The sequence below is a fragment of the Hyperolius riggenbachi genome, chromosome 7 (genome assembly GCF_040937935.1).
Source record: "Hyperolius riggenbachi isolate aHypRig1 chromosome 7, aHypRig1.pri, whole genome shotgun sequence".
NCBI lineage: Eukaryota > Metazoa > Chordata > Amphibia > Anura > Hyperoliidae > Hyperolius > Hyperolius riggenbachi.
This window is the reverse complement of record NC_090652.1, coordinates 167,144,552-167,158,939: the sequence shown is the minus strand read 5'-3', so window position 1 is coordinate 167,158,939 and position 14,388 is coordinate 167,144,552. Positions and strand designations below refer to the sequence as shown.

At 41.4% G+C, this 14,388-nt stretch overlaps 1 protein-coding gene across 4 annotated transcripts in view; it reads right to left on the bottom strand.

Moving 5' to 3' along the window:
* TMEFF2 (transmembrane protein with EGF like and two follistatin like domains 2) overlaps nt 1-14,388 on the bottom strand; it is a 1,019,708-nt gene that overhangs the window by 709,140 nt on the left and 296,180 nt on the right. For all 4 annotated transcript variants that reach the window (XM_068244852.1, XM_068244856.1, XM_068244854.1 and 1 more), the window contains exon 3: nt 13,065-13,194. In XM_068244852.1, coding sequence (XP_068100953.1) covers nt 13,065-13,194 — 130 coding nt within the window. The remainder of the gene's footprint in view (nt 1-13,064; nt 13,195-14,388) is intronic.

Here is a 14,388-nt window from a genome sequence, read left to right as displayed (position 1 = left end):
TGACCTTAATTGTAAAAAATAGCCTGGTCACTAGGGGGGTTGAAGACCGTGGTCCTCAAATAGTTAAGCATTTGTAAGATTTTTTTATTAAGAATCCCACCGTATTTAAAAAAAAAAAAAACATAAAAAAAAAGGTTTAATGTTTCAATGTGTCATGATCTGCATCTGCTTGTAGCATCATAAACTATTTTTTTTCTTCAAAATGTTTTATTACATTTTTACTTTAAACAGTGACAGTTGAAATGACCTTCTCAGTGAAAGTATAATTCAAGTTAAACAATTATTACAACTTAACCCCTCCCCCTGCCCCAACCCTCTCCCCACCCCACCTTCCATCCTTGGTCACTCCTGCTTAATAAATGTAAAGTCTAGTAGGCCATCTCCTAGGTTTGAATGGAAGAGGTATTTTGACCAGATTCAGTGGAAGTCCATCAGGTTCTTATTTTTAACCTGCCCAAAGAACCAGATACTGTTAGTCTGCCTTTGCGTACCATGAGGTATATTTGAAGGGCTGTACTAGTTGGTGTAGATCTGAGTCTGTCATTGTAAGCAATAGAAAAGGTTTCCATCTACTAAAGAACTTTTTTGTTCCTTTGTCCATGTTCATAGTTGCATTCAGTTTTTCCATTAGCATTAGATGCCTCAGTTCCTCTTGGACATCCCATAGAGTGGGAGGTGTTGGGTATATCCACCTATTAAAAATAGTTTTCCATTCTGCTAACATTGTCACGTGTATGATGTCTTGTAGCTTCTTGGATTGTTCCGATGTGCTTTCTATAGGGGTGGCATTAAATAGAAGCAGCAAAGGCTCTTTTTTATGGTGCATTTTCCCAACTTGCCTGCAAAGACACATACTGAGTCCCAAAATGTTTGGATTAAGAGACAGTCCCAAATACAGTGTACCATGTTGGCCTAAGGGTGATGACATTTAGGGCAATGGTCTAGGTATCCCGGTCTCGGAACTTTGTAAATTATATTAAACGCATATTTAGCCTTGTAAATCATCATCAGGTGTGATTCCCTCCATTTCTCACTCACTACAATCCTTCTCACTGAATTATTGCCCTCTAGTATATTTTTCTCTAGCTGGGGAATCTGGAAAGTTTTCGACAAGCTGCTCATATTGTGTATTGCTTTCTCCTCCGTCCCTATTGCTGCAATGGATCTCTGGATCTCTGAGAGATACAGCCTCTCTCCTCTTGGTTTCAAAAATAAATCAAATGGTAGAATTTCAGCTTTTGAAGCTATGTCGTGTAGACTGAATTTGATTATATATTAGGAAATCAGATCTCGAGATACCATATTTTTGGGATAATTATCTTAGAGTCAAGTATCTATGCTCTCAGAGATCCAGTAGATTACCCAACTTCGTAACCTGGGTTTCCCCCCAAGGGCATATATTTTGAAACCTTCCAAGGAAGATGAAATAACTTGCGAATTTCTCTCCACGTTAGACGAGTTCTCTGTAGATTACATTATATTTAAGTAGAAGACCGGCTAGTTCCCAAGGTTCAGCAATATATCTTTCCAGTTCTATATTAGAAAAGTGATCAGTGTTTGCAATCCAATGTCTGACATGTCGAAACATGCAGGTTAAGTTGTATTTTCTGAGATTTGGAAAGCTGAGTCCCCCATCTCTTTTGGGAGTTGTAACCTTGTCAGACCTACAGTATGCGAGCTCATTTTCCTCTCCAAAGGAATTTGGCGAATGCGGAGTTAAGGGCTCTAATAGACTATAACTATGTAACTATGTAATATCTTTATGCTTTAGCAGTAAAGGGATAACCTGCATAGGATAGAGTAATCTCCCAAAACTAATCATTTTGACCAACGCTGCTCTTCCAGTGACCCCTAGTGGTATCTCCTTCCAGCTTTGGACTTGTTCAATTATGGACTTGATGAGCGGGGGAAAGTTACGCATATAAAGTGAGCTTGGGTCCCTGCCAATGTCAATGCCTAAGTATCGTATTCTTTCTTTAGCAACTTGTAACCCTAGTCCCTTGACTGTTTCATGGTCTGCGAACTTGGAAAGCATTAATAGTTCAGATTTGGTTGTATTTATCCTGAATCCCGAATGGCAGCCTATTTCCTGTATAATTTCCAATGCTCTCGGGAGTTGCTGGACTGGGTCTGAAAGGAAAAGCAGGAGGTCACCAGCAAATAGCGTTTGTACCACTTTTGTCTGACCAAAGCGTATACCTTCCAGGTTATTGTGTAATAGGCTCGCCATAGGCTCTAAAGATATGCTGAACAGGAGGGGCGATAGGGGGCACCCCTGTCTAGTGCCTCTGTGTAATGAAAAGGGACAGGAGAGGAAACCTTACGTAAAAGTCCGAGCCTGGGGGGATCTATACATAAATCTAAACATGTTAATGAATGAGCCCTGAAATCCCATTTTAATAAGGACAGCTTCTGTCCATTTCCATCTAACGGCGTCAAACGCCTTTTCTGCGTCAAAAGTTACCAGGGCACAATTCTTATATGATTTAGGGTAAGCTTTAACTTGCTCAACAACCAGTAGTACTTTTCTAATATTCGTAACCGCCGCTCTCCCTCTGATGAATCCCACTTGTTCCCTATGGATTAATTTAGGCATGAGTTCTGCCAATCTATCAGCCATTCATTATCTTGAATAGCAATTTCGTGTCCTGGTTTATTAAGGATACTGGGCGATAGGACTCTGGATTTTGTGGGTCTTTACCTGCCTTCAGCAGTAATTTAATGTAAGTCTCATTCCCTGTTCCCAAAAAGCCCTTCCCTTTCAAAGTGGGGTTGTAAACTCGCTGGAGCGTCGGGGCTATCTCTTCGCGCATGATTTTATAAAATTCCCCCAGGAGGCCATCTGGGCCTGGGGCCTTGGACCATCTGGGCCTGGAGCCTTGTGGTTAGCTAGGTCTTTAATAGTTGTTTTGATCTCCCCTACTGTGATATCTGCATTAAGTCCTTCCACCTCCTCCTGGGTAAGGTGAGGTAGTCGGATCCGCTATATTTTGGATACCTTTCGTGTCTACCTCCCCCGAGTCTGTGTATAATGCCTCATAGAATCGTCAAAATCTCTCATTAACCTGCTTCGGATGATATATCAGGCTTCCTCCCTCATCCCGTATGGATGGACTGTATTTCAGTAGGTGTACGTCCACGTGCCATAAAGGCTAGGATATGCCCTGCCTTGCTACCATGTTTATGGAAATTTAGTTCTGTGTATGATCTGGAAAGTGCTTCTTTGTCTTTGAACCATTTATCCGAATTGGCTTTAGCTGTCAGACATTCTTTTTTCGTCTGCGTAGTTGGGGACATTTTATACTTCCTAAAAGCTTCTCTGACCCGTATAATAGCCTCCATATATTTTTTAGATGTTTCCTTTTTTTTTGTACTCGTATATGCCATGATGCGGCCTCTTAGGACCACCTTGGCTGTGTCCCAAAAGAGAAGGGGGGTTGCCTCATGTTCAATATTGCTTTCCCTATATTCAAACCACCACCCCTTCAGTAACGCATGGAATCCCTCGTCCCCATATAAAAAGGATGGGAATCTCCACATTATATCTGAGCCTTTCTGAATTTTTTCCTGTATGTCGAGAGATACCGTAGCGTGATTAGAGATCACTATATCTCCTATCTCAGCCGCATGGATTCTATTTATTAGGCGTTCGTTCATGAAGATATAATCTAGGTGAGAGAAGGTTCCATGCGTCGCTGAATGAAAAGAGTACTCCCAATCGTAGGGGTGGATATATCTCCAGGAGTCCATGAGTTGCATAGTTGTTTGGAATTTGGCAAGGGCCGTTTCTTTATTATTTATTTCTTTATTATTTATTTGTTGTATTTATAAAGCGCCAACATATTACGCAGCGCTGGACAATAAATAGGTTTCTTTACCCTCTGATTGGTGTCTGATTTGCCTTCCTCCCGATCTATCCTCATCTGGGTGCATTACTGCATTCCAATCACCCCCTATATAAGATTATTGGACATTTCTTTTGTTACCTGCCACTGTAAGTTGTGTAGGAATTGGCTCGTACCCGAGTTTGGGCCATAGATGTTGAAAATTGTGAGTGTTTCCCCTGGCAGGTTGAGTTTTATCCGCAAACATCTTCCCTCCCAATCTATCATGAACTATTTTGATAAACTTACTCTGTCTCACCAGCAGATAACCTCGCTCTATTCTGAGATTATGCTGTCTGAAATGCTCTCTGCCCACCAGCAGAGGTTTTTCCTACAGGAACTGTTCCATTGCCGATTGCTAATGAGAGCAGGTCTGAGATCACCTGGACATTGTCATCTGACCTCCCAGCACACAATATAAACAGCTTCAGCAAACCAGTTCACTGCTAGTTCATCAACCCTGTTTCCTGGTCCTGATTCCTGTGTTCTAGCATTCCCTGCCTTGCTCCTGTTCCCTGCATCCTTGTTACCTGTGGTGTATGACCTTTTGCTATTCCCTGACTAATCTTTTGACTAGCGATTATATCACCGGGGACTCACTGTGCTGTGCCCATGCAGAAGAGGACAGAGGGGGAAAAACGAAGGACACAGGGGACACAAAGGGATATTGAGTAGGACACAGGGAGGACAAAGGCGGACACATGGGGGACACAGGAGGACACGGGGAGATACAAGGGGGTATGAAGTAAAAAAGAGGCACAATCCATAAGATGCCCCTTCACCATGGATGTACCCGGTTTAGTATATATTTTTTTTCTCCTGGTTTTTGCCCTCTAAACCTAGGTGCGTCTTATTGTCAGGAGCGTCTTATAATCTGAAAAATAAGGTATGCAGGCGTTTAATTGTATGCAGAGGAGAGCTCATCAAAGGAGAAGGATGTCAGTCATAGCTACTTGTTTGTGAATTGCATCTTTTGATCATTTCCCCTGATTTACCCACCTAATTACCAAATGGTTTAGACCAGGTCTAAAAACAGGTCTAAAATATTTGGTAATAGTGAATTCCCCTTTGATGAACTGACCAAACCATCAGTAGACTAAAAACCATCAGCAGACTAGTCTGAACTGCTTAGTTTGTGAAAATGAATAGATTTCTCATGTAAAAGGAGGTATCAGCTACTGATTAGAATGAAGTTCAATTCTTGGGTATGGTTTCTCTTTAAGGCTATCCTGCATATCTACTTTATGCAGGGAGCACTTAACATATATAACCCTGATTGCAATTGCTCGCTCCATGTATGGTTTCATTTGCAGTTGCAATATTCCTTATTTTCATTGCCTGGTTTATTTGCAGTGTTTCTATGCATGAAGTTAATGCCCGTTTTCATGCTACTTGCTTATTTTTACTGTTGTAATAAACCTTATGCTATTTTCTTTATTATTCTTATGCACTGCACGTGATGTTTTACGTTACCAGTGCAAAGTAATCGTAGCACAATGTCTCAGCTAAATGACACAGGGCTCAATTCACAAAAGTTAGCATGCCTAAAAGCTTTGTGCATGATAACTAGGGTGCTAAGCAGTTAGCACGCCTAAAGCTTTTATTGATCGCACGCAAAGTTTTGGGCGCACTCGGTGCAAACTTTTAGGCACACCTGGTGCAACGTTTTAGGGCTTTAGGCGTGCTAAGGGGCTTTTAGGCGTGCTAACTAAGTTAGCACCCTTTTGTGATTCGAGACAACAGTCTTTCAGTGTCCCAGAGCTAAAATCTATGCACTATTGACCTTTTATTTTCAATCCCCTGCACACCGAAGCTGTTCTCTTCCAAGTATGAGTTTTATGGGATTAATTATTTAGTGAGATTAGTTTGCATACACATATCCAACTTTGAGTGTCCAATGATTGGACAATTTTATCACTTCCATGTAGCATGTGGGCCAGCAGATTTTGAATACAATGAACAGATTGTGTAGGTGGGCTCACATAGTACAGTAAGTGGGAAAATTGGCCAATATTAGGCCAATCAATGCTGGATGTGTGTATGCACACTTATGCTATCATCTGATTAGGTCCTGGCTAGAAACAGTCACTTGCATACCTGAATGTTTAACTGATTCAGGTAGAAAAAAGAATCCAGCCTAGTTATTGGTATGCTTACAATGTATGTACACTTTTACCTCATCATGTCATGTGTCAGCTCAGCGGCTGAGTCCACTGTTCCCCACTTTACAATTTAGAGTCTTCTGGGTGACACAAAATTAAAGGGGAAATTGTGTGTGTATGCAACTTTAGGGACCTCACCATTAGCTTCTAGTAATAGTCCCTGTCATTTACCGTATTTTTCAGACCATAAGACGCACCTAGATTTAGAGGACAAAAATCAGGGGAAAAAAATATATACTAAACCTCGTGTGTCCATGGTGCAGGGGTGTCTTGTGGATCTTCTCCACACCCCCTTCCCCCAATTATTATGTCCCCTTGCACCTCATGTCTCCCTAGTACCTCTTATACCCCCCCCCCCTGTGTTTCCCTCTGTCCCTGTGTCCCCTCCTGTGTCCTTTTCTTCCCCCATTTCCTCCGCTGTCCCTCTGTGTTGTAGGATCCATAAGCACCTTATGGCTCACTCCAGGTAGGATAGGAAGGAGAGAATGGATTTGGCACAAATGTAAGTTGGAGCTGTCAGTAGTGAGAAGGATGCATTAGCAAATCCTCCTGGTTTAGCAGTGGCAGCCAAGCTCTGCATTTAGACTGGCATCTCCCCACATTCATATGCTAAGCCTACTCTGTGCAGCAGTCCTCGGGTGAGGATAACAATAATAGCCTGTATGTGAGTCAGGGGAAGGCTGTGTATCTGGGACATGAGGAGGATTTGCTGCTAAATGTTGCCTGGCTGACGAGCAGCGTGCGTGTAGCCTGACTCCATAACATTGATGGCGGCGTGATCAGATATCTGTGTCTGTGTGGGAATGAAGAATGAATGGATCCTCCCTCAGCTGACCCAGAGTGCCTGTCTAGTAGCTGCAGCCTCACCTCTGTGATCCTGGTGACTGGACGGGTGCTAAAGCCTCCTCATGAGCAGCAATAAAGAAGATCCCAGGAGAGTTGAAGGAGAGAGGCTCAACATGGCTGCTGCTGCTGATTGGTTTACAGCCCTGTCAGTCAGCTAAGTGACTGGCCTCGATGGTCCCGCCGGCGAGACCATCGGGGCCAGTCACTTAGCAGCAGCTCTGACTGACAGGACTGTAAGCCAATCAGCAGCAGCAGCCATGTCGAGCCCCTTTCCTCTAACTCTCTTGGGATCACGGCTTGCCCGATGCCACCCTCAACCTAGCCACATCAGCTGCATGCAGACCTCATGTAAATAAGACGAAACAACCCTGGTCTTCTCTGCACAAGACGGCTCTGGCATACCCAGACAGTTTACACTGCACGCCATTGGCCATCGACTGCACATTGGCTGTAACTGGCTGCGTGCATGTCCCCTGCTGTCACTTGCCTCTCCTGCTGCCGCTGCACCTTTCCCGTTTCAATTGTGCTGAATGGCCGCTAACGGCAGACACTTATTCTATGAAAACTGACAGCTGTTCTCGTGAGAAGAGGCAAGTGACTGCCAGAGATGAGTGCAGCCAATACACAGTTGACGGCCAATAGAATGGGCGTGGGGCAGTGTTAACCAGCTGGGTGTGCTAGATGGCTCATGCATGGAAGACCAGGCTCGTTACTTCTTATTCGTGCATCGGACAAGCTGCCTCGTTACTTCTCATTCACGCGGGAGGCATTGAAAACTGGCTGGGGAGACAGGGCTCATTACTTCCTATTCAAGTGAGTTACGTGATGAATCCTTGAGCTGAGGTGGCCAGATCTCAAGCAGTGGATGTATTGGTACATGCAGCAGCAGTAGGTTAAGCGAAAAAAAAAACAACTTAAGTCCAAATACCATACATTCGGACTATAAGACGCAGGGCCTTTTTCTCCCCACTTTTGGGGGAGAAAAAGTGCATCTTATAGTCCGAAAAATACGGTATTTACTGCTAGAGATGGCTCAAACCTCCAATTTGCGGTTTGCGAACCTCGAACTCGAACTTCTGAAAAAGTTTGCGAACCAGCTAACTTTTCGAACCACAATAGACTTCAATGGGCAGGCGAACTTGAAAAACTACAAACACTGTTTCTGGCCACAAAAGTGATGGAAAAGATGCTTCAAGGGGTCTAACACCTGGAGGGGGCATGGTCGGAGTGGGATACATGGTAAAAGTCCCGGGGAAAATTACGGATTTGACGCACAGCAGGGTTATAATCCCTAAAAGGCAGAAATCACATTGCATTGCTAAATTGGAGGTCTAAAGTACATCTTGTGTGTGTATACATGGATCAGCAGTTAGTGTAAGTAGTGCACTGCTTCACACTGACAGACCAAACTTACTGTGTAATGCACCGCAAACAGCTGTTTGTGTAGTGATGGCCGTGCTGGACTGGTGCGCACGATGGCCAGAGTGCAGGCGATGGCAGTTTTCAAGCCCATATGGTTGGGCTGAGGTAGCTCAATGACACAACAACTGTCCACAATGAAGCAACAAACATATTATCTTTGGTCAGGTGTGCCCCCCAACACACTCATATAGCTGGCCATTGCTTCATTGTGATATGCAAGCCCTTTCACCGCAGCAAGGTAACGATCACGAAGGGGAATTGACACATGTACATGGCTTTTGTTTTGTTGTTGCAGCTGCCGTGCAGCCAGAAAAATTAGGCAGGTACACGCACCAGAAACATTATTATTATGTTTTCTAGCAGCAGCGGCCTTACAAATTCAGGAATTCACCTGGTGTCCTGGACCCTGTTGGTGGTTGCAGAGAAGGCAGTAAAATGGCCTGCAGACAGAGATGCTGTGTGGGGACTGACTTAGTTTGGGGCAGGCAGACACATGGCGTGCAGGCAGAGATGCTGTGTGTGGGGACTGACTTAGTCTTCGGGCAGGCAGTAGCCCTCCGAGATCCATGCCTTATTCATTTTGATAAAGGTGAGGTACTAAACTCTTTTTTGACCTGACTGCTGGTGGTATAATACAAAGTGCAGTCACACAGAGGCAGTGAAAGGTATGCACTGAATGTGCTGGGCCTGGCAAATTAGCAAGGGCCAGCTGCGACAGATAGGGCTGTATATGCAGTGTCAGTGGCACACACACAAAAAAAAAAAACACATCAGAAGAACATTAGCTCTCAAAAAGTTCGCTAAGGTTTCGCGGTTCACCGCGATCTCAAACCAGCTAAGTTTGCACGAACAAGTTCTCTGGCGAACCGTTCAGGCCATCTCTATTTACTGCTTCTGATCTGCGTTCTCAGTTTAAGGTACAAATATTCAACCTAATTTTTAGTATATAAACTACAGAGCTTGTGGGCTGAAAAAAAAATAGAGAACTGACATGAACTTGCCAACCTGACCTGTTCTTAAAATATATGTGCTGCTAGATGGCAACAGTTTCTAAGGTGTTATGAAATTATATTTTTTTGATAAACAGTGTCAAGAAAACACCACTTTTGAGTAGTGACTAATGTTGAGCTTTATTGAGTGACTAATGTTGAATTTATTTAGTGACTAATGTTAAACTATTCGCCAAAGTAATTTTCATTTCAGAAATGCTATTTTCAGTTTCAAAAAAAATATTCATGAAAATACTTTGTATTTTTGCGATATGGTCACTGAAAACAATTATAAGAAACAATTATAAGAAAGTAATGTGACATTTTCATTCATGAAAAGATGGCCTTATTAAAAATATTAGGTCTCCCATGATTCCAGTAACCAAATCACTATTAATCAAACAACAGACAACGCCCTGAGTATGTCTGCAAACAGAGTTTCACAATCGTGCTGCTTCTGTGAAAATACGTTGGAGGAATCCAAAAACATTGGTGTATATTCACAGAACAGAACACAGAAAAATGATTTTCAAATTTGATTTTCATTTGAAAGTCACATTTTCCATTATATTTGCAAAAATGAGTGCAAAACGAATATTGGCATTTTTCGCTCATCTCTGGTAATGAGGTCTAGTGCTACTTCATATTCTTGTTTACAATTTACTTCATGTATGGCATATTAATATACTGGGCCTTTTTTGCGAATTAAATATAAACGTTAAATTCACTTACTTAACAAAAGGTTGAAACCTGAGATGAGTGAGGGGAAAAAATGCTATCACTGTAAGAATTATAATTTAACCACTTGACCACTGAGAGGTTTTTACCCCTTTAGGACCAGAGCAATTTTCACCTGTCAGCGCTCCTCCCATTCTTTCTCCGATAACATAACTACTAATCACAATGAAATGATCTATATCTTGTGTTTTTCGCCACCAATTAGGATTTCTTTAGGAGGTACATTATGCTAAGAATTATTTTGCTCTAAATGCATTTCAATTGGAATAATAAGAAACAATTGAAAAAAAATAATTATTTCTCAGTTTTCGGCCATTATAGTGTTAAAATAAAATGTTCTACTGTGAATAAAACTCACAAATTTTATTTGCCCATATGTCCCAGTTATTGCAACATTTAAAATGTTTCCCTAGTACAATGTATGGCACCAATATTTTATTTGGAAATAAAGATGCATTTTTTCAGTTTAGTCCATCACTAATTACAAGCCCGTAAATTAAAAATAACAGTAATATACCCTCTTGACATAACTATTAAAAAAGTTTAGTCCATAAGGTAACTATGTATTTTTTTATGTAATTTTTTTGCTATACAAAAACATGTTTGGGTACTATGGGAGAGTGTGGGAGGGAAATAGGTCATTTTAGATGTCTGTGTTGGGATTTTTGTTAAATAAAATTAATTGTGCTGTAATTTTACAATTTGGCCATGAGATATCCTCACACATTATTTCTGATTCACGTATGGAAGTATGTGAATCGGAAGTAATGCGTGGCACTGTAACTCCAGGAAGATACAATGAAGCAGGCATCTAATAGATGCCGGCGTTCATTGACTCGGGGACATAGATTAATGAATGGGAACTGCATTCCCATTCATTCATCTCCCCGCTAACGGGCGGTGACGGTAGCATGCGTGGGAGCAAGCAGCGTCCGCCCGCCTCTGCAGACGCATACAGTATACCCGGCCCTGGGAATACAAGTGAAGTTTTCCCAGGCCGTGATTATTCTGCACCTGTTGCAGTAAGTAGTTAATCAGGCACTGCGTTTTTTTTTTCATTCCTCTTACTATATCTAAAGTATCCTTAAAGATATAGACATACAAGAGTGAGCAGGGGGCCCTGAACAGACAGTATGAGCAGGATGCCCTGGAGAAAGAAACCCATTCTGGCTACACTGCAGCAAATATGCACCTGTGAGGACTGCCCGGCTCCAGAGACTCTCTGCCCACACCATGGGTTTTCAACCTCATAAATGAGGAGAGAAAACTCTAAATCCTACTGGGAAAAGAGGACACAATGGTGCAAATAGTTGCCAATATGTCACTGTCTGCCATCAACTAAGGGAACATGATACCCCATGGACTATATCTCCTTATACTACATGCCCTATACCCGCCCCACCCCTATAATCCCACAACCACCCCCTCCTATGAATTACTCTGTTTTGCTTTAGCGATGCTAAATGTATCTAGTCCTGCCAATAAAACTTTGCTAAATTAAATTGATATAACATTTTGCTCAAATCCTCATGTCATTTGGTATGCTTTTATTTTAAGAGGCAAGGCAGTTATAAACCCAAACAGAGGAATAACTCTCTCTCTCTCTCTCTCTCTGTATATTATAACATAATGTAAGACTTATTCAGCAAAAACAGTACAGACTCAGGGAATGATGGATTAGGGAGCCAAAAGAGAAATGAATTTAAAAGGTCACCAATGCTACACAACCTACAAGCCAGAGACAATACTGTCGCCTACTCCAATATCCCCTGTGCCGCTAGTCTCTCTTTATGGTGATCCCCAGGTTTAGTGCCAATTGTTAATTAAGTCTATGGCAAATTGGGATTCTCTATAAAGCCTACCCACACTACCCATTTGGAGACAATTTATTTTGTTTTATGTTGAGCGGAATCATTAAAGGGACTCCGAGCAGTGCAGAAACTATGGAAAGATGCACATCATTTTAAAGCTCTCTTTCTCCTCTTTCCAATGATATATAAACCACCACCCTATGCCTTTTAGTTTTCGCTATTTTCGCGATTGAAATTGCTGCGGCCGCGATTGCGATCACGAAAATAGAGAAAACTAAAAGGCGTAGGGCAACGATTTAGGTGTCGTCAGAAAGAGGAGAAAGAGAGCTTTAAAATGATATCCATCTTGCCATAGTTATATTGTATTACACAGGGCGACTTTTTCTCAAAGTCAGCAGCTGCATTCAGCAGAATGGAGCTGCTGACACTGGGGAAAGTGTCGTCCTGTGTAATACAATATAACTATGGCAAGATGGATATCATTTTAAAGCTCTCTTTCTCCTCTTTCTGGCGACACCTAAATCGTTGCCCTACGCCTTTTAGTTTTCTTTATTTTCGCGATTGAAATCACGGCCGCGGCAATTTCAATCGCGAAAATAGCGAAAACTAAAAGACGCAGGGCGGTGGTTTATATATCATTGGAAAGAGGAGAAAGAGAGCTTTAAAATGATATGCATCTTTCCATAGTTTCTGCACTGCTCGGAGTCCCTTTAAGTTCTTCCTTCCTTATTGTAGTGTTAATTTCCTTTGTTGGCTTCAGTACAATTGGGATTTTTTTGTTTGCTTTATTTTCATTGGGATTGTTAGGCTGTTATTTTATTACTAGTGACCTTATACCGTTCCTTAGCCCGTTAAAAACAGGCTCTAGGTTTGTCATCACCACCACATGCACACGCTCGCAATGACCTGACACACCCAGCTCCCTGGCCCATCCTGCTCCTGTCCCAGGTTGTCCCTGCAGCACATGCGCAGTAGCATAAATGCAGGGACACACACACAGGGACAGGATGTAGAGACACCTGGGTTTTATTATATAGGATATGAAGTCAGTGATAAAATGTAACAATAGGAAAACTTAAAAATATCCACTGAGTATCTTCTAAAATGTACACATTTCAAAATAACAAAAACATATTGAAACAGAAACTGTAAAGCATGTTAACAATAAATCTTATTTGAAATTCAAGCAAAACTTGGTAGCATGACACTTACCTGTCACACAGGAGCCTTCAGACACTATAAGAATTTCACTTTGCTGTTTGCAGGCAGCACCTCTTAAATAGCATTCATTTCGGAAAGTGACACCATTGGACCCACAAACAGGGATGTAGTCATGTGGACACTAGAGAGAAGTAACACAACAACAGATTAGTATTAACACATACAGTAGATCTACGAAACACCTATCTTCCCATCTAAATAAAACTTAAGTAGCATTTCCAATAATACGCAAGTCGGGCTAGAGAAAAGGGAATATGCTGTGGTTGCCAGTGGAATTTGACAATTCAGTTAGAAAACCCACAATCCTGGAGAAAAGTGTGCTTACGTCTGTGTCCTCCTAAATACTAATTAGAAAAAGGTCTGCACAACCCATACAAAAAAACATAAGCAAGTGAACTGTTAATAGGTGCTCTGTCTGTAAAATGGGATATGACAGCCCTAAAAGACATAAGCTTTGTAGACTGACTTGCACACCAGTAGGATAAAGTTCAGTATTTCTATTTTTTTCTCAAATGAGATCATCAGCTTATTCTTGTTGAATATTTTCAAAAGCAGTTTAATTGTCAGTGAACCAAGCAAGATTAAAAACAAGCTGAAATCATAAAGAATATACAGTAATTGTACATGTCAAAAGAACATAAACTCACATTTCATAAGACATTAATTATAATATCTATTGCATACACCCACCAATTTCAGTATAAGACTCAATAGCCCATATGCAATTCACTTTTTCACCTGAGTTTTCTCCTAGGTGATACTTTTAAACTTAGCCACCAGAAAGCAAGAAAATACTCAAAATAATTTTGATAGTACTTTTCCACCTACTTTTTGGTACTTTTTTAGTTGAAAAGTGCTGAAAAGTTATTTTAAATCGAAGATGAAAAATTTTCTCCTAGGAGAAAACTCAGGTGAAAAAGTGAATTGCTTATGGCCCCATATACCTTAAACTTTGAATGCACACAGAAAACTATGTAATGAGATGTGCTAAATCTGCCTGTAATAACCAAGGTCATTTTAAGATACACAGTGATAAGAGCACAAGAAACTGAAATGATTATTTTCATAGTAATCAATTCCATCCTGAGTTAAGATTTGGCTTCTGAATAGCAGAAGGTATTACACTGCATAGACCAGCTGAATTAGCACATGATTCCACCTTGAGATAATTGGGTGAAATGTAACCTTTTATAATTCTATGACAAAGTAACATATTCCTAACATGGTTGCCCTCATTTACTACGGTAAGGGATTGCACATTGCATTTTCTTACTTTAGTGCAGACGTGATCACTTAAAACAAAAGCTCAGAAGTG